Below are 19,368 nucleotides of genomic sequence, written 5' to 3' on the forward strand. Positions count from 1 at the left end.
TATCTTTTAGAACCATTTTTTTTTCTTCATACAGGAATTAGTCTAGGCTCATACCTGACATTTAGTTGTCATGTCTATTTAGTCTTTTCAATCTTAAATCGTTTCTTACCCTTGCTTTTGTTTTTCCTGACACTGATACTTTTGATATCTATAGGCAGGTTTATTTTATTGTTTCCCCAAGATTAGATTCAGGTTATGCATTTTTGATAGGAGTACTACTTAAGTGATTCCTTTTTCACATATCAAATTAGGAAGCACATATAATTTTGTCACATTATTGTGACACTAAGTTTACTCACTTGGTAAAGGTGGGTCTACTGGAGTTCTCCATTGTAAAAGGACCCTTTTATCTTTGAGTCCAATTCTTTTATTATTATTTTAATTTTTTAAATCTCTCTAACCATTTTAGGCAAAATTATTTCATATTGTTCCCCCTGGAGCAAGAGAGGGGCTGTTTGATGAATTATGGCTCTTGGTAAGAACCATTATAGCTGCAAATGGGTTCACCAGTAACGTTACTATGGGGGCTGTAGTTGACTGGCAATGAAAGCTCTAAGGAGAACACTCTATCCCAGGTGCTGCTGACTGGCAATAAATGAGTGTATCTCTGCATCAAGGGTATAATCCTTGGCCCCTCCCCTAATGTATAAAGTTTAAGGGCCACAGTTTGGGCATCAAAGTGAGTAAAGATGTTATATCCTAGGCAAGAACAAACAGCAAAACCACCATTCAAGGTCTGGATGGACTCTGTTGTGTCCAGTACGAGGAAGAGTTGACTTAGCCATGTAGAGAGATGCATGCTGGTGATAAGTGAGAGTGGAGGGGCTGTATTCCCCATCCTGGAGTAATCAGCATATTTGTTTACTAGGTTAGTATCTGCCAGCAGAATGACATTGTGGAATTCAGACCTCTCTGATGGAGACCATGTCCTAAAGTGCCCTCAGAATGTTACCAGGAAGGTGCTACTTTCCATCTACAGGACCATGAGTAACCAGCACTTAACACCTGGAAAGACCTCATTAAAACCCAGTTATCCCAATGTGGTAATCCCAGGTTAAGCCTATACCAAGGCATTCACAGATGTGAACACTGTCGTGCCATAATAACCATTCTAGCCCTACATTTCAGTTCCCTACTGCCCAACTCCCACATGACTGATGATGTTGACTACCTTGTCATATGCTTTTTGGCCATTTTAATATACTTTATAATGTGTAGCATACAGTATATACTCGTATAGTCCTATAGTTCTGCAATGAGGGAAATGTCCTGTGCTTGTGCTGCTCAGTACAGTAGAAACTAGCCACATGTGGCTGTTGAGAACTTCACCTGTGGCTAGTGTAGCATAGAATGTTAATTTTCAATTATATTTGATTTCAATGTAAATTGCAATAATCACATGTGGTTAGCAGCTACTATATTAGACAGCACAGGTAATGAAATGACTGTTTAAGTTTTTTCCCCCACTTTTCTATTGGGTGATTCTTTTTGTATTGATTTGTAGGAGTTTGTTTTATTTTATTCTTAGATACAAATTCTCTGTAGATATATGTGTTGGAATTATCTTCTTTCATTTGGGGCTTGCCTTTTTACCTCATAATGTTGCCTTTTGATGAAAAATTTCTTTTGTAGTCCACTTTACCAGTCTTTTCCATTATAGTTAACTGTCAAGGAATAGTTTTAGTGTTCTATGGATTTTTACATTTACTTTATTTAAATTTTATTTATAGTGGCTAAGCTAGTAGAGATCTATCCAGAAACCACAGTAGAATCTCTGTATTATTTTCCTACTTAATTTAAAAAAACATGAACATCAACAGATAATTCCTACTAAATTTTGATTCTTTAATAGCAGTTTTTACTTTTATTTTCATTAGGTGAAAATCAGAAGGCAGTTGAGTTTATGAATATGAAGAAATCTCATGAAGTTCAGGCAATGTCAGAGCTAATCAGCAGTATTGCTGACTACTATGGAATAAAGCAGGTAAGAGTATTTCCCTATGTTTTTAGGTGTTAAAATTATTGCCACTTTTTGGTATTATTCAAATTTCACCTTTTTACTGTCAACTAGCCTTTAAAATGTCATTAAGTAATAGCATCATTTAAACATTAGATCCTTTAAACATCAGATTCTTTAAGAATACACTGTTATTTCCTGGTATATTATAATTTTAGAAAATTTATAGTAAAATCAAAACATGACTGTTAATGTTTTGCCACACATTTCATTCTTTTCAGAGTGAACAGAAGTTAAACTTAATTCTCTTTGATAAATTTTCACTCCACTCTGAGGCAGCATTATGAGGATGACATTCTGCAAAACTGTTTGCTGCTAGATGTTTTCAGGATATGGGTTACCAAGCTGTGGTCTGGGATACCTGCATCATTATAGTAACACAAAGTAGTTATGTTTTTAAGACTTGGATTATATCATAGTGTTTGATTCACAATGCATTCCTGTTTTGAAAAATAGTTTTTATGGTAGATAATGATATTGGATAGTAGATTTTAAAATAAGATTAATGATTGTACACATTGGCCTATAAAAATAGTAAGTTATTTTTCTTATTCCTTGTTTATAAAAATAGTTTTTCTTATCTCTAGAAGAAGATCAGTGGTGGTAATGGAGATTTTCCTTCCTGTAATTTTTATTACGTATTAGAATCTTTCTATGGATTCACCAAAACTTGAGAGTTTGAGGATGATTAGAAAACTATGAAAGTTTGGCATAGGCTTGCAGAGCCACTTGTGACAACATGAATCTCTAGGGTGGGTATAGAGTAAGAGCTAAGGTAATACTAGTTTTCAGCCTTTTCTCCAGATTCTCATACCTAAGCAATATCTATCTGTACCAGTAACAGGCTTATGGCAATGATACTCAGCTGGAGTCGAAGAGGCAAGCCCTCTCCTATGGTGCCATATGAGAATCTTGGGGAGTGAGTGCTGTTTCTAAATATCCTTCAGGTGGCAGCCAACCTCTATTAAGAGCAGTAATAATGGGATTGGTCTCTAGAGGACCAGATACATAATTTAGTTAGAATTAAAAGGGGCATAACGAACTCAGGCTTAAGGCATCAGTTAATATAACAGCAAGTCCACTGGAGATGACCGAGCCCTAAAGACAGAAAATTCAGGTAACTGGTAGTCAGGTAAGCTGGATAGAGGTTCTGTACATGGATGGTACGAATCCAGTTAACAGAGTAGGAGAATGGAATAAAGGTCCAGTCTTGAGGGGAAATCTGGTCTGAATGAGGCAGAACAACAAGAACTGGACTTAGATTTTATATAAAAACCAAGGCAAAGACCCAGTCATTTAGTTTGGGAATACAAAGCAGAAGCAGGAAAATATAGAAGTGGCCAAAACATAATGTGTACTATATGAAAGGGATTTTAGTCAGGATTCCTATGGGGTTGGTTTTACAGATTTTTCTTTTTATTAAAAATATAATGATGTATCACTGTGTAAGATTTATTTACATTTTAAATATAATTCAGTCTTACTCACTTTCTAGCCAATGTGCAAAATTTGTCCATAATCCTAACTTTATTGAGATATAAATGAACTTACGTTAATTGTACAGTGTGATGTTTTGTTAGTATGTGTGTGTGTGTATATATAAATGTTATATAAAACATATATAACATTTTATCGTGCATATATACCACATTTTCTTTATCCATAAATTCACTGATAGACACTTAGGTTGTTTCCATATTTTGGCTATTACAAATAGTGTTACAATAAACATGAGGGTCCAGATATCTCTTCCATAGACTGATTTCCTTTTTTTTTTTTTTTTGGATATATATCCAGTAGTGGAATTGCTAGATCATATGATAGTTCTATTTTTAGTGTTTTGAAGAACCTCTACTTTGCTGTACCGAAGGTTCTTAGCTTGGTGTGATCCCAGTTTTGTCCATTGCCCATTTTTGCTGTGGTTGCCTATGCTTTTGAGGTCCTACTGAAGAAATCTTTGCCTAGACCAGTGTCCTAGAGTGTTTCCCCAATGTTTTCTTCTAGTAGTTTCATGGATTCAGGTCTTAGATTTAAGTCTTTAATCCATTTTGATTTGATTTTCTATACGGTGAGAGATAGGGGTCTAGTTTCATTCTTCTGCTTATGGATATCCAGTTTTACCATTTATTGAAGAGACTGTGCTTACCCTAATGCATCTTCTTGGCACCTTTGTTGAAAATGAGTTGGCTGTAAATGCATGGATTTAATTCTGGGTTCTCTATTCTGTTTTATTGGTCTATGTGTCTGTTTTTATGGCAGTGTCATACTGTTTTGGTTAGTATAACTTTGTAGTATAATTAGAAGTTAAGTAGTGTGATGCCTCCAGCTTTGTTCCTTTTGCTCAAGATTGCTTTGGCTTGAGATTTTGGCTCAAGATTGTTCTTGGTCTTTTGTGATTCCACATAAATTTTAGGATTTTTTTTTTCTATTTCTGTGCAGAATGTCCTTGATATTCTAATACGGATTGCATTGAATCTCTAGATTTCTTTGGGTAATATGCACATTTTAACAATATTGATTCCCCTAATCCATGAACATGAAATATCTTTCCATTTTTTTGTATCCTCATCAATTTATTTCATCAATATTTTGTAATTTTCACTGTTGAGATCTTTAACTTCTTTGGTGGCATTTATTCCTAGGGATTTTATTTTGTAGCTATTGTAAATGAGATTACTTTCCTGTTTTCCTTTTGAGATTGTTCTCTGTTGTCATATAGAAATGCTACTAGTTTTTGTTACTGATTTTGTATCCTGCAACTTTACTGAATTTCTTTATCAGTTCTAATAGTTTTTTGATCAAGTCAGTTTTTCTAGGTATAAGATCATATCATCTGAAAACAAAGATCATTTGACTTTTTCCTTTTAAATTTGAATGCCTTTTATATCTTTCTCTTGCCTTATTGCTCTGGCTAGGACCTCCAATACTATGTTGAATAAAAATGGTGAAAGTGGGCATTCTTGTCCTGTTCCAGATCTTAGTGGAAAGGCTTTCACTTTTTCTCTATTCAGTATGATGCTAGATGTGGGTTTCTTTATTTCTTTTCCTCTATTAATTTTAGGTTTGGTTGGCTCTTGCTTTTCTAGTGTTTTTTTAAAGGTGTATTGTTAGGTTGTTTATTTGAAAATTTTCTACTTTTTTGTTACATGCATTTGTTGCTGTCAGCTTCTTAGTACTACTTTTGCTGTATCCTGTGGGTTTTGGTATGTTGTGTTTCCATTTTTATTACTTTCAATACATTTAAAAATTTCATTTTAATTTCTTCATTGATACATTGGTCATTCAGGAGCATGTTGTTTCATTCCCATGTGTTTTTATACTCTTCAAAGTTTCTTTTGTTATTGATATTTGACATAATTTCAATTTTTGAGACTTATTTTGTGTCCTAACATATGGTCCATCCTTGGGAATGGTCCATGTGCTCAGAAGAAGAACATGAAGCTCTTGGGTGAAATGTTCTGCAAATGTCTAGTATGTCCATTTGGTCCATAATGCAGATTATGTCTGCTGTTTCTTTGCCTACTTTCTGTTTGGATGACCTGTCCAATACTAAATGGGACTGTTGAAGTCCCCAACTATTATTATATTTTTAAAATGCAGATTTAATAAATACGAATTTCATGAGGTAAGTAGAAACCCAGATTCTGAAATACATAATCTTATTGGTGACCATAGAGAACTAAACAAGAATATCATTTTTACCTCAACCATATTGCTCCCTACATGCCGAACACCTTTGTCTCTTTCATTCACAATACCAAGGCTTCTTAATTTTTATTTCTAAAACATGTTCACTCATTCATACTTGCATGCATTCATTCATTTAGCAAATATTTCTTAGCTCTTAACCATGTTCCAGGCATTATTTTCTATACCGAGGGTGCATCAGTGAACAAAACAAACAAGAAATATTTTTGCCCTGGTGGCATTTATGTTCTAATTAGGAGAGATTGACAATAAAAAGGTTATGAGTGTATTTTAATGTGTATATTGATATATTTTAAAGATGAAAAATTAAAACAACAGAGAGGAGCTTATCTGGGGATAGTTAATTAAAGTTTTTGATACAGAGGGGAAGGTCAAGTAAGACCTCATTGTAACGATAATAGAGTTAAAACCTTCAGGAGGTAAGTTATCCATTAGATGATCTAGAGGAAAAACTTTCCTTATAGAGGGAACAACAGGTTCAGTGGCCCTGAACATGCATACTTTGTTTCTGAAACATCCAGGAAGTCAGATTGAACAAGCAGAAAGTAGTAGGAGCTGAGGTTGTGGTGGAAGAGGACAGGACATTAAGTTGCAATGTCTTGGAAGTCATTGTGATAATTTGGGTTTTTTATCCTGAATGAGATTGGAAGCCATTGGAGCCACCGGATCATTCTTTCTACTCTGTTAGGTTGTATTATGAAACAGATATTTCCACTGTATTTGCCTCTTTTCTTTACCATAGTCTTTGTGGACATTCAAGCTGGTTACTTTGCAAAATTAGCTCCTATCTGAGCAGGAGCTTCCAGAGTTGAAGCAAAAAGACTCAGCAAACGTAGGAGTTAACAGGATGAGATAAAACCAAAGAGGCCATGAGGGATTTGCTAAGAGTAGTGATATGATCAGACTTTGTTTTTCTCTGTTGAAAATGGAGTGAAAGGGGAAAGGTGAGAACAGGGAGATCACTGAGAAAGCCATTGCAGTTAACCAGGCTCAGGATGGAGTTGGTATGAAGTAGCTCTGGTAAGTGACGAGATCATGGATTTGCTCACAGTTCAGATGTAGCTTATGAGAGACAGAAGGAGTCTTGTTCTTTACCTGGAGGTATGTTACAAATTTGAGAGTCGTTAGCTTAGAATGGTAGTTAGATCTCTAGGTCTGATAGCAAAATGTATCTTTACTATCTAAAGTATAGTACCATACTAATGTTATTACAAAATTTAACCACTGCTTGTAACAGTGTTTCTGTGGGAAAGTCTCCTAAACAATGTTGGGAGACTCAGAAGATCCCTCCCACCAGGTATTGGACTAGAGACTCCTGTGTCTTCAAACCTGTAATGTATGGCATATGATCCAGCGGGAAGTCTATTGTGGGGAAGGGCAGGAGATCAGGATGGTGGGGATTTTCCTATTCTGATCAGATAGTTTGAAGACAAAACTAACTAAATAATGGAGTTTCTACTATATAGCCCTTGCATGAGTATGATATGGTATCTGCAGTTAGACTGTAGTTTCTTAAAGTCAAGAATTTACAGTTGTATGCTGCGTAAGGACATTTCAGTCAACGTCAACAACAGACCACATATAAGATGGTAGTGCCATAACATATAATACTGTATTTTTATTGTACCTCTTATATGCTTAGATACACAAGTGCTTTTTTTTTATGTATTCAGTACAGTAATATGCTGTACAGGTTTTTAGCATAGTTGTGTAGTAGGCTATACCATTTAGGTTTGCATAAGCACGCTCAAAGATGTTTGCACAACAAAATTTCTTAATACATTTCTGAGAACATATTCCCATCATTAAGTGATGCATGACTGTATATAATTCTTCTGTGTTTCCCCGCAATACCTATCCTAGAATAATAACATAAAATGGAAGTATAGGGAATAATTACTAAGTTTATTTTGTATTTATGAGACATTATTTACTGGAGTTTTTCCTATGAACTGGTCTCATTGTAAGACCTTGAAATGTTTTGAGGATTTAATTACAGATATGCATTACTGTTAAGTATAGGAATGTTTCCTTGAGTGGCTCATACTTATGTCAAGATTTCATTGACTTTAGGAATTAAAGATATGTGTAAGAGTAGGTAATGATTTGTTGTGATAGTATTTCTATAGTTCTCCATTTATTTTATGAAATGACATGGCAATTATAATGTTTATAACTTTTTATTCTTATTTTTTGTTTCATTGAATGTGTAATTTAGATATTCACTAACTCTAGCTTTGATAAATTTCGGTAATTATAACAGTTAATGTAACCACTAGAATAATTAAGAATATACCTATCTTCCTAAAAACTTTTCTTGTGTGCTTTTGTAGGATATTTTCTCTTTCATTCTCAGAGAATCACTGATCTGCTTTTAGTTTTGACTTTTCTAGAACATTGTACAAATGGAATCATAGTATGTAGACTTTTCATTTCAGTTCTTCCACTTAGCACATAGCATTTGAGAGCGATTGATACCTTTTTGTGTATTAATGCCTTGTTCCATTTCATTGCTGAGTAGTATGCCATATGCTATAGTCCAGATATGCTATTTGTTTTTTTATTTGCCAGTTGATGGACATTTGAGTTGTTTCTATTTTTTGCCTACTATTCAGAGTAAGACTTCTCTGAATATTCACATACAAGCCTTTGTGTGGACATGTTTTCATTTCTCTTAGATAAATTGGAGTGAGATGGATGGGTCATATGTAAAGTGTATATTTAACTTTATGGTAAACTCAGTGTTTTCCAAAGTGGCTATACCATTTTACATCTGCGTATATCTCACTGTGGTGGTTGTTTGTATTTCTCTTGTGATATTAGGCATCTTTTCACATTGGCAGTGTGTGTATCTTATTTTATGAAGTGTACGTTTGAATATTTTGCCTGTTTCTAACTGGGTTGCTTGTCTTCTTACTGAGTTGTAAGAGTTCTTTATTCTAGATATGAGTCCTTTCTCAGATAAATGTTTTGCAAGTATTTCTTTTCATTTTTATCTTTTTGAATAGAAGTTTTAATTTTAATAAAGTCTATTTTTAAAGTTCTTTTGTTATTCGTGATCTTTATGTCCTACGTAAGAAATGTTTGCCTATCCAAATGTCACAATTTTTCTCATGTTTTCTTCCATGAGATAATATTTTTTTCTATTATGTTTAGATCTGTGATATACTTTTAATTAGTTTTTGTGTTTGATTTGTAGCACACAAAATTTTTTTTCTTTTTTTATATCAACATCCAGTTATACCAGCACCATTTGTTGAAAAACCTATCTTCTTCATTAAATTATCTTGGGCACTTTGTCCAAAATCAGTTGATTATATAAGTGTGGATCTATTTCTGTACTTTTTTTCCATTGATTTATATGTCTATTTTTATATCACCTGTTTCTTTCCATTTTTTTCCATTGATTTATGTGTCTATTTTTATACCAGCTGTAGCTATACTACACTGTTTTAGTTTTCTATTTTTGAATCAGTAAAATTCTTCAACCTTATTCTTTTTCAAAAGTGTTTTCATTATTCTAGGCATTTTTGCCTTACTTTGTAAGTTATCATATCTACTTATCAATTTCTTTACAAAGCTTAGCTAGGATTTTAATTAGGATTGTGTTGAAATGTGTAGAAAGAATTGCCATCTTAGTATTGAGTCCACCATTTCATGAACATAGTATATCTCTTTATATCAATTTTTTAGTTTTTTATGCAATCTTTTATAGTTTTCAGTGTATAGTTTTGTAAATCCTTTGTTATATTTATTCCTATATATTCTATTTTAATTGTTTTAAAATTTTACTTCCTAATTTTTATTTATTTTTTTTTTATAGAGACAGGATCTTGCTATATTGGCCAGGGCAGTCTCAAACTCTTGGCCTCAAGCAGTCCTCCCTCCTCAGCCTCCCTGAGTGCTGGGATAATAGGTTTGAGCCACCAAGCTTGACTGCTAATTGTTTTTTGCTACATTATATATGTTCTGATGATTCGTTGTTAATTCTGTTGACTTTGTGCCCTAACACACTGCTAAATTCACTTACTATTTCTGTTAGCTTTTTGTATATTCTTTAAGATATTCTGCAGACATGTTTATGTCATCTATGTACAAAAAAAAGAGTTTTCCTTTTTCCCTTACATTATTTATTTCTTTTGCTTCTTTTCATTGACTTATTTAACTAGCTAGAACCTCCAGTAAAATGTTGAATAAAAATGATGAGTGGTTGGTTTTTCATAGGAATAAAAAAAAATTAAAATAATATTTAAGTTATATAACTTATTTGTTTACTTTAAAAAATCTAGAATGCTTTCTATTACCATTTGCCTAAAATTCTTTAATTTATTCTTTTTTTCTAACCTTAGGTGATTGACTTGGGTTCTGGTAAAGGCTACCTAAGCTCTTTTTTGTCCTTGAAGTATGGCTTAAAAGTTTATGGAATTGATTCCTCAAATACCAATACTCATGGAGCTGAGGAGAGAAACAGAAAATTGAAGAAACATTGGAAACTCTGTCATGCTCAGTCAAGATTAGATGTCAATGGACTAGCATTAAAAATGGCAAAAGAAAGGAAAGTGCAAAATAAAGTTAAAAATAAAGCTGATATTGAGGAAGTGTTTAATAATAGTCCTACAAATCAAGAAAAGATGTCTACCTCAGATACTTTGCCTGATTTTTCTGGCTCTGTAATTTCTAATATCAGAAACCAAATGGAAACCCTTCATTCTCAGCCACATCAAGAAGAAAATTTGTGTTTTGAAAATTCCTTTTCTCTTATAAACCTTTTGCCTATTAATGCTGTAGAGCCTACTTCTTCACAGCAAATACCCAGCAGAGAAACATCTGAAGCCAATAAAGAGAGAAGAAAAATGACATCAAAGTCAAGTGAATCAAATATATATTCACCTTTAACCTCTTTTATCACGGCTGATTCAGAACTCCATGACATTATTGAAGATTTGGAGGTGACTTTACTTTTGAATTATTTAATTTGATTTACAAAAACATTGTATTCAATTTTAATAGTAGCTTACTTAACATACATATCTTACTTGATCACATTAATCTAACAGACCAAGAAAATAAAATCATAAGTAGGCTTTCATTATTCCCACGCCCATCAAAACCTGACATGAGCCTGTTCAGAATAGAGTATCCTCTACTCATTTCAAGCCTCTTAAATCAAATTGAAGTCCTAGCACAAAAGCTAGTAAGTAAACTAAGTTCTCATTCTGCAGTTTAGGAACTGTTAAAATTCTAAACAAGTAATTAAATTTTAATTTAAATTTGAAGTAAAGGGGTATCTAGAACAAAGTAATGTTCAATGTTACACTTGCCAATATGGAATTTCCTTGAGCAAGAGTAGCTTCTAAGTGTTCTTCAAAGCTTGAACTTTTTCTAAATTACAAGTATGTCAGCTTATGTAATTGAAAGACAGTAGATCTTAAGGGCAATGTTGCATGTTAAAACAGTATTATAGAGGAGATTCTAGAGATCATTTGGCCTAACTCATTGTCTCAAAAAAGAAGAAAAAGGTAGCTTTTGGAGTTGTATTACCCTTGTAATTTTTTTTTTTTATAAAGAAATTCTTCCCCAAAGAAATGTATAAATATGCCAGGCACGGTGGCTCACGCCTGTAATCCCAGCACTTTGGGAGGCCGAGGTGGGCGGATCACGAGGTCAGGAGATCGAGACCATCCTGGCTAACATAGTGAAACCCCATCTCTACTAAAAATACAAAAAAATATATATATTAGCCGGGTGTGGTGGCAGGTGCCTATAGTCCCAGCTACTGGGGAGGCTGAGGCAGGAGAATGGCGTGAACCCTGGAGGTGGAGCTTGCAGTGAGCCAAGATTGCACCACTGCACTCCAGCCTGGGTGACAGAGCGAGACTGTGTCCCCCCCCAAAAGAAAAGAAAAGAAAAGAAAAGTATAAATAAAAGAGATAGTAGACTTCTTTATAACTTTAAATCCTTGTTTGATAGCTGACCATTGTTTTACCATTTTTTAAATGGGAAATTTTTCTTTTTCCCAGATATTTTTGGATTTAAGGGAATCTAGTGTACCTTCATTAATTCTTTTTCTTATACATGAAATTAGTAATTAAGTTATTTTAGACTTTCTTTTAGGGTTAAACAATCTCAATGACTTTAGTTTAACTTTAAAAAATGTAAATTTCTAGTACATTTTATCACCTTCTAATTTTCTCAAAATCTTGCTGAAAATACATGATCAAAAACTGTATACAAATTCTTGTAAGAACCATCAAAAAAAGATATACTGGAAGAATGTTTCTTGGATCCTATAGCAAATCACAATTTAATAACAGAATTAACTAACACCCCCTATTCCCCCTACTCTCTCGCAATACTTAAATATTTTACTAGTAGGATAATACGGTGATTACATATTTTTGTCTCCTAGCTGCTACTTGCTAGTATTAACTAATCCTGTATGATAAATACAATAAAGAATGAGTTTAAATGTTCTTTTATTTTCTTTAGGGAGAGCTAAATTAAGTTTAAAGAGAGAAATTCGTAGCTTTATTACTCTACCCTTAAGTAGCAATAAATCTTGTCTGAATTATTTTTTACTGATGACATCATAATCTCTAAATAAAACCTATCTAAACTAATGATCAAGAAAAGCAGAGTAGCTGTATAACCCTCTAAAAACTGTGCTTTGAAAAGGATAGTGCTTGAATCCACTGAGTGTTCTATCAGGTCAAAACCACTTACAGGCATAATTTTTTTTTTTTAGTAAGTTTGATTACAGCTCTCTTTTATGTCTAGGACATAGGCTAAAATAACATTTTAGTAAAATAATTTTTAAAAATGTTAGTGAAACAATTATATGCTGACAATAGTCATAAAAATGTGCTTGAGAAACAAGTTAATACTTATGTTATTTTGAATTTGTAATTTAAAGTAAATTACAATGATAAAAAATAGACAATGTTTTCTGAATTTTATTATATGGTAGTGTACTAAGTCATTTACAGGGATTAGTTTACTTAAGTTTTGAAGGAACCCATTGAGATGAAGTACTGTTATTATCTCCATCTTACAGTTGAGGAAACTGAATGCTTTCCAAATCACACTGTGACAGAACTTGAATTTAAACAGGCTGTTTCCCAAGACTGTGCTCTTAATGACTGTACTACAGTTTATGTAATTAGTTCATTAATAACTATTTCTTTAACATCTCTTAAGTAAACACATGTATCTTTAATATTTACAGCTTTAAAATTAATTTTAGTTGTCATTATAAAGTACCAACTAAAATTAGTTGATGAGTAATACTTTAGAGAACACTTTGAGAGACATGATAATTTAATTTTAAAAAACTAGAAATTAATATACCTATATTCACTGATTTACACTAAAACATGACCTTTACATTATCATGGTTTGAGTGTCATCTGGAAAATTGAGAGGCTAATATTAGAAATTTTTTAGTTCCAAATGGTAAAAGTATGTGATTCTAATAGGGTACAGGTTTTCTGTATTAATTTTTTTTCTGTTCCTATTTGGCCATCTTGGCTTTATTGCGGCAATATTCACAATAGCAAAGACTTGGAACCAACCCAAATGTCCAACAACGATAGATTGGATTAAGAAAACGTGGCACATATACACCATGGAATACTATGCAGCCATAAAAAATGATGAGTTCATGTCCTTTGTAGGGACATGGATGAAACTGGAAATCATCATTCTCAGTAAACTATCACAAGGTCAAAAAACCAAACACCGCATGTTCTCACTCATAGGTGGGAATTGAACAATGAGAACACATGGACACAGGAAGGGGAACATCACACTCCGGGGACTGTTGTGGAGTTGAGGGAGGGGGTAGGGATAGCATTAGGAGATACACCTAATGCTAAATGACGAATTAATAGGTGCAGCACACCAACATGGCACATGGATACATATGTAACAAACCTGCACATTGTGCGCATGTACCGTAAAACTTAAAGTACAATAATAAAAAAAAAATTTTTTTCTGTACAAGTTTCTTTTTACTCCTACTTTAACTAAATTTTTATGAGTCATGTCAAAGATAGAAGAGTATTAATAAATTCAACTTCAAAATGATTATTATGTTGAACAAGATTCTGTATATGTATACATTTGTACTCATTGTGTATGTGTGAGTGTACATTTAAATTAGGCTTTGGATAATTAGAATAAACATTTCAAAGGAAAATTTTAAATACGATGTATACTATAACATTTGGAAAAAAATTTTTAATTAAATTTTATATTGTCATATTTTATGCAGTGTATAAACTAAGCTTTTTGTTGTTAAAGTAGAAATACCAAGTTTGCAACAGTTTTTTTTTTATAACAATATTTTATAAGGTTTTGATGGGCAATCTGAGACATGAAATTAATTTTAAAAATTAATATTACGGTCAAAGTGTGATATAAATTTATAACAAAGCACAGGTTTGGTCTAGAAATACATGTTACATTTGATTAGTCCAATTTTTGCTTTGTCTAGTTGTTAAGCAAATATTAGTTGTAAAATGAGAGAAAATAAGTGAAATCACTGAAGAAAATTTAAGTTGTAAAAAGAGATCACAGTTATTTTACCTATAAAGAAATAATTATTTACTATGAAAATAAAAACATAGAATACTTTATAGGTAGAATTTGATTATTAACACCTTTACATATTTTAATGGACGTTTAAAATCTTCACCTCATGCTGTGGATGGTACAATGTGCTTGTAGTCCCAGCTACTTGGGAGGCTGAAGCAGGAGGATCATTTGAGGCCAGTAATTTGAGTCATAGCACGTGATATTCATGCCTGTGAATAGCCACCACAGTGTAGCCTGGGCAACATTGCAAGATCCTGTATGTAAAAATAAATAAAAATTTTAAACAACCCTCTTTTTAATTACCAAATTTTATTTTTCTTGTATTTTAAAGGATTGTTTGATGGTGGGTCTCCACACTTGTGGTGATCTGGCTCCAAATACTTTGCGAATATTTACCTCCAACTCTGAAATCAAGGGAGTTTGCAGTGTGGGTTGTTGCTACCACCTCTTATCTGAAGAATTTGAAAACCAGCATAAAGGTACAAGTTCCCCATGTGTCATAATTTTTATTCATTTTAGCATAATGACTGTTTTCTATTTCTCCCCTTTTTTTCGTCATTACCGTGATTTGGATCAGCATTTAAGATAACATCTGACCTGTACTTTTAGTGTTACAGTGTTATTGAAATTTAATGAATCACCACCTGTATATTTGTTATAGTTTCTTTGGTCATAAAATGGGCTTAATGAGTGCTGAAGCCTTTGCAAATATTTGAAAATTTTATGTGATACATATTTTAGAGAACTTCTGTTTTAAAATGTTTGTGAAGTATATACATTTACTGAGATAGTAAAACAGTTATTTTGTTATGAATAATGAATTTCAAAGTTTGCTTTTGTTTCCAAAGCCTTCTTTCATTTCTGAAAGAATACTGATATTTAAAAAAGAAAAAGTTCTTTACTGTATTTTGAAGAGTCAGCATACCAAAATTTTAGAAAACTTTAAAACTGTGTGATTGCATTAAAATAATAGTATTCAAACTATGCTACCTGTACTTAGAAGGTGCTGATGAGCAGAGTATGGAGTAGGTTTGCAAGATTTGAAGCACCCCACGTATTCATTCAGAGCAGCTCCTGAAATACCTCTGTTTGCTCCATTTTACATGTTAAATCTTTCCATAAGATATTGTAAGATATGATTTCAAAACTGCTGGTTCAGATTAGATGGTTATTTAGTATACTAATATTAGTAGTTCATTTTTATGTTAGTTTAATGGTATCTTTATCTGTGTCCTTGCTAAGAGTTTTAGATCGGGAATTTTTAGGTTACCAACTTTTGTGTGCATTAAGATGGTATTTGTTGATCTTTTCTTATTTTTAAAACCCAGATTAATATATTTTAATTATTTCTTATTTAGTCATGCCCAGGAGGTAAACATTGTAATTGTTTAATTTTATTGAAATGTGACAAGGTGAAACAGAAGCCATTTTTAGAATTGGCACAAATTTTTATGAAATATAGTTAATCAAATTATAATTATTTTATGTCAGTGTTTTGAAATTTTTATTTTAGGGAAAGTATGAAATAGTGAAATTATGACTATATAGAGATAGAATGAAAGAAAGCAAATTAGCAAAAATTTAGCACTAGTTTAATTTAGATGGAGAGTATATGATTGTCATGCTTTTATTACAAACTCATTTTTTTCTAAGTACAGAAATTTTCAAGACCAAAAATTAGGGTAAAAATGAACTTAGAAATATTTCTACTAAATTATATGCCCACATATTTACCCATTATATTATAGTATTTTTATGTACCTGAAATAAATGAAAAAATACTTTAATGCAATCACAGTTCTACAGCTTTTTAAATGTTCTATGTATAACATTTTCCTTAATTGGCAGTAGGGTAAGATTTATGTAGGTAAGTGCTTCCTTTTGGGGTTTATTATTTGGTTGTTAGTTCAAGAGTTTCCTGTTCTGTAGGTACAATGAAATTCAATTAATAAATGGCTCAATTTGGGGACAGGTGTAGACACTTTGTGTGTCATTAAATTTAGAGACACTAATCCCAGCAATTTGGGAGGCTGAGGCAGGCAGATCACCTGAGGTCAGGAGTTCAAGACCAGCCTGGCCAACATGGTGAAACTCAGTTTCTACTAAAAATACAAAAAATTAGCTGGCCATGGTGGTGGACGCCTGTAATCGCAGCTACCGTGGGGGCTGAGGCAGGAGAATCTCTTGAACCCAGGAGGCAGAGGTTGCAGTGAGCCAAGATGGCGCCATTGCACTCCAGCCTGGGCAACAAGAGCAAAACTCCATCTCAAAAAAACAAAAAACAAAAAAATTAGAGTCACTATCGTTACCCTACATTTTAAGATCTTTAATTTCAGTTGCCTGCTTCCTTCTTTCACTTCATCATCATTGCCCCCAAGGATGCCTTCCCATTCCAAGGGGCCTCCCTCTCCTCTTCACGCAGTACTTTTTTAAGACTGCCATCTCTGGTCTGGACCCTAGCAGCCATCACTCTGTACTGTGAAGTCTCAGAGGTAGTCTCAGGATTTTCCCACCATAGATGAATCCTATCCTTTTTGGCAGTGTACTCTACTCTCTCTCACACTCTTTTCTGCACAGTTGTACCTTACTCTTTCTCCAGAGTGATCCCCAGAGCTCATTCTGCTGGTTTAGGATAGTGTCTTTCCTAACATATTTAAATTAAAATTTGTTATGTTGCTGTGGATTGTGAGCAATTTTATCTCTTGTCTGTTTTTTTGTAAAATATGTAAATAGATTCAGATTTAGGTGACTATCATTATTTTATAGTAATCAGAAGGTGTCATTAGTGCATTTTTTATTTGATGTTGGATTCTTCAGTCTCATACTTAAAAAAAGTAGCAGAAGTTACTTGCCAGGATTGAAAAATGAAATTTAGTTACTCCTTGCTAATCCATTTTAAATCAGCTTTCCAGTACCTTTTCTAATAGATTATTGCTTTAAACTGTTAGCAAATATTCATTGGTCATGTATTCTAACTAAAATGAATTTGAATAAGGCAAGTTAGATAGAGAGGGCTTTGAAAAACCTAAAGGTAGAAAGAAGCAAGATTGTGCATCCACATATTGTCATTGCAATTTCTTTCCTGCAAATGAAAAATTGGTAGATTGATTAGTCTTGAGAGGCACCAGATTCCATTCACTTTTGTATCTTCAGTACTAAGCATATTCACTCAAACGTGATTGAATAGATGAATGTTTGTATAATGTGTGTTAAAAACAAGTAACTAGGAATAGAAAAAAAATCACTGTTTTTCTGCCTTGGCAGCTGCATTTTACACACATTATTTCACTGAACAAACATTTATTGAGCAGCTACTATTTTCAAGGCACTGTAGTTGGTACTTTATGTAAAATAAAGGGAAATGAGGGAGAGGCTCATAAAAAGTCGGTAGTTACAGAAAGAGATAGGAAAAATAGATGACAAGCAGAGTTCAGTTCAACATCATCAGTGCCAACTGTGTTCCACTCTGTGCTTAGTGGTGGAGATACAAAAATGAGATATCATGTTCACCCTTAAATAATTTATTTAAAAAGCCCTCAATCCTAGGAACCAGATAATCCTTATTAGTGATTTTTTAAAAACATTCTTTTTTTGTAAAAACCATTTAGAATACAAAATTCAAATAACAAAGGAAAAGAAAATACAAAGTAAGTCCCCATACCTATATTGGTTTTTTATGTATCTTTCCAGAAAAAAAAAGTACATATACACATTCTATATTCTTACATGTTTTAGGCAAACAAATGTATAAGCTGTTCATCACATTTTTTTCCACATAATATATTTTTATAGTCTTTCTATATCAGCACAGAGAACGTTGCTTTAGTCTTTTTCATTTTGCAAGGTGTTTAATATATTGTATTTTGTTTATTCAGTGCTAAATAGTTAATACTTGCTTAAGGCCGTGATACTCTTCTTTTAAAAAACCAAAATTTAGTGAACTGTTGAGCAGTTCAATGTAGAGTTTAGAGAACATAAAATATGGCACTAGTGTTCATCTTTGTTTTCTTTATCATCAAACATTAGTTTCAAAATAGTATAGTAATTGCTGTAAGACAGGGTATTACATCTGTTATCTTACAGCAGAGTAGCATGTAGCTCAGTCTGTAAGGGGTTGAGGGTATGTTCCCATGTGGTGATATCCACTGTGTCTTGAAAGATTCAGTAGAAGTTAATCAGACAAGGAAGTAAGAAGTGTATTGCAGGCAGAATAAACAAAGGCATGCAGTGATAGATGTTTAAAATCAAGTTTTTTTTTTCTCTTTGACTTCATAGTCACTCTTTCTCATTGTAATTGTCTTTTCTTCCATCTTATTCTTGCTCATGTCTTTCATAGAAACAATTATAATGATAATCCTAATGTCCATTTCAGTCAGTAAAAAGGCATGATTTTTATTGACTTTCTTTCACATTTAAGATTACTCCATAATCTGTTTTCCAAAAATCTCTTCTTGGTTCTCTTAGTTTCTTTCTTTAGTACTTGGTCATTCATAAAATCATTTTTGAGTCTTCTAAGGAAATTAGTTGAAGAGAGTAGCTCCAAATTTTTGCACGCTAGAAATGGAAGCCTCTCAGTTAACAGATTCTCAAGCATTAGTCTTGTATCCTGCCTGGGTAAAGGCAGTTTTGTCTTCTCTTCTGAAGTTGCTGTTGTTCACTGTGGGTTTGCAGGACATTTTGGCCACAGGATTTAAATAAGAAAAAGTGTTGGAAAGGTTTGTGAGAACCATGACCAGCAGCTATAAACTCTGAATTTCCCTCCTTATAGGAGTAGTAAACTGGAAAGGCCTTCCTGTCAAAAATACCTTACCCATCAAGAATCATTGATATGATCAGGCAAACAATGCTAGGCTTCAGTGGGGAAAGCTAATAGTAATATCTGAATGTTACTTAATTTCCTGATGCATACTTGAAATGAATAGACGATTGGGAGTTTTGCTTGTCGGGAAAGCAAAGAATAAGCAGGAGGAAACAGGACTGAGTGATATGATGAAATGGGTGGGGATGTATGCAACGTGAGTACCCTCAAATACTTCGGAGGTCAAGAA

General features: G+C 33.1%; 1 protein-coding gene across 2 annotated transcripts in view; it reads left to right on the forward strand.

Moving 5' to 3' along the window:
- Positions 1-19,368, forward strand: part of METTL25 (methyltransferase like 25) — a 123,086-nt gene that overhangs the window by 31,594 nt on the left and 72,124 nt on the right. For both annotated transcript variants that reach the window (XM_032170853.2, XM_058425235.1), the window contains exons 3-5: positions 1,878-1,984; positions 10,075-10,674; positions 14,652-14,799. In XM_032170853.2, coding sequence (XP_032026744.1) covers positions 1,878-1,984; positions 10,075-10,674; positions 14,652-14,799 — 855 coding nt within the window. The remainder of the gene's footprint in view (positions 1-1,877; positions 1,985-10,074; positions 10,675-14,651; positions 14,800-19,368) is intronic.

The sequence above is a fragment of the Hylobates moloch genome, unplaced genomic scaffold (assembly GCF_009828535.3).
Source record: "Hylobates moloch isolate HMO894 unplaced genomic scaffold, HMol_V3 SCAFFOLD_12, whole genome shotgun sequence".
NCBI classification, from domain to species: Eukaryota; Metazoa; Chordata; class Mammalia; order Primates; family Hylobatidae; genus Hylobates; species Hylobates moloch.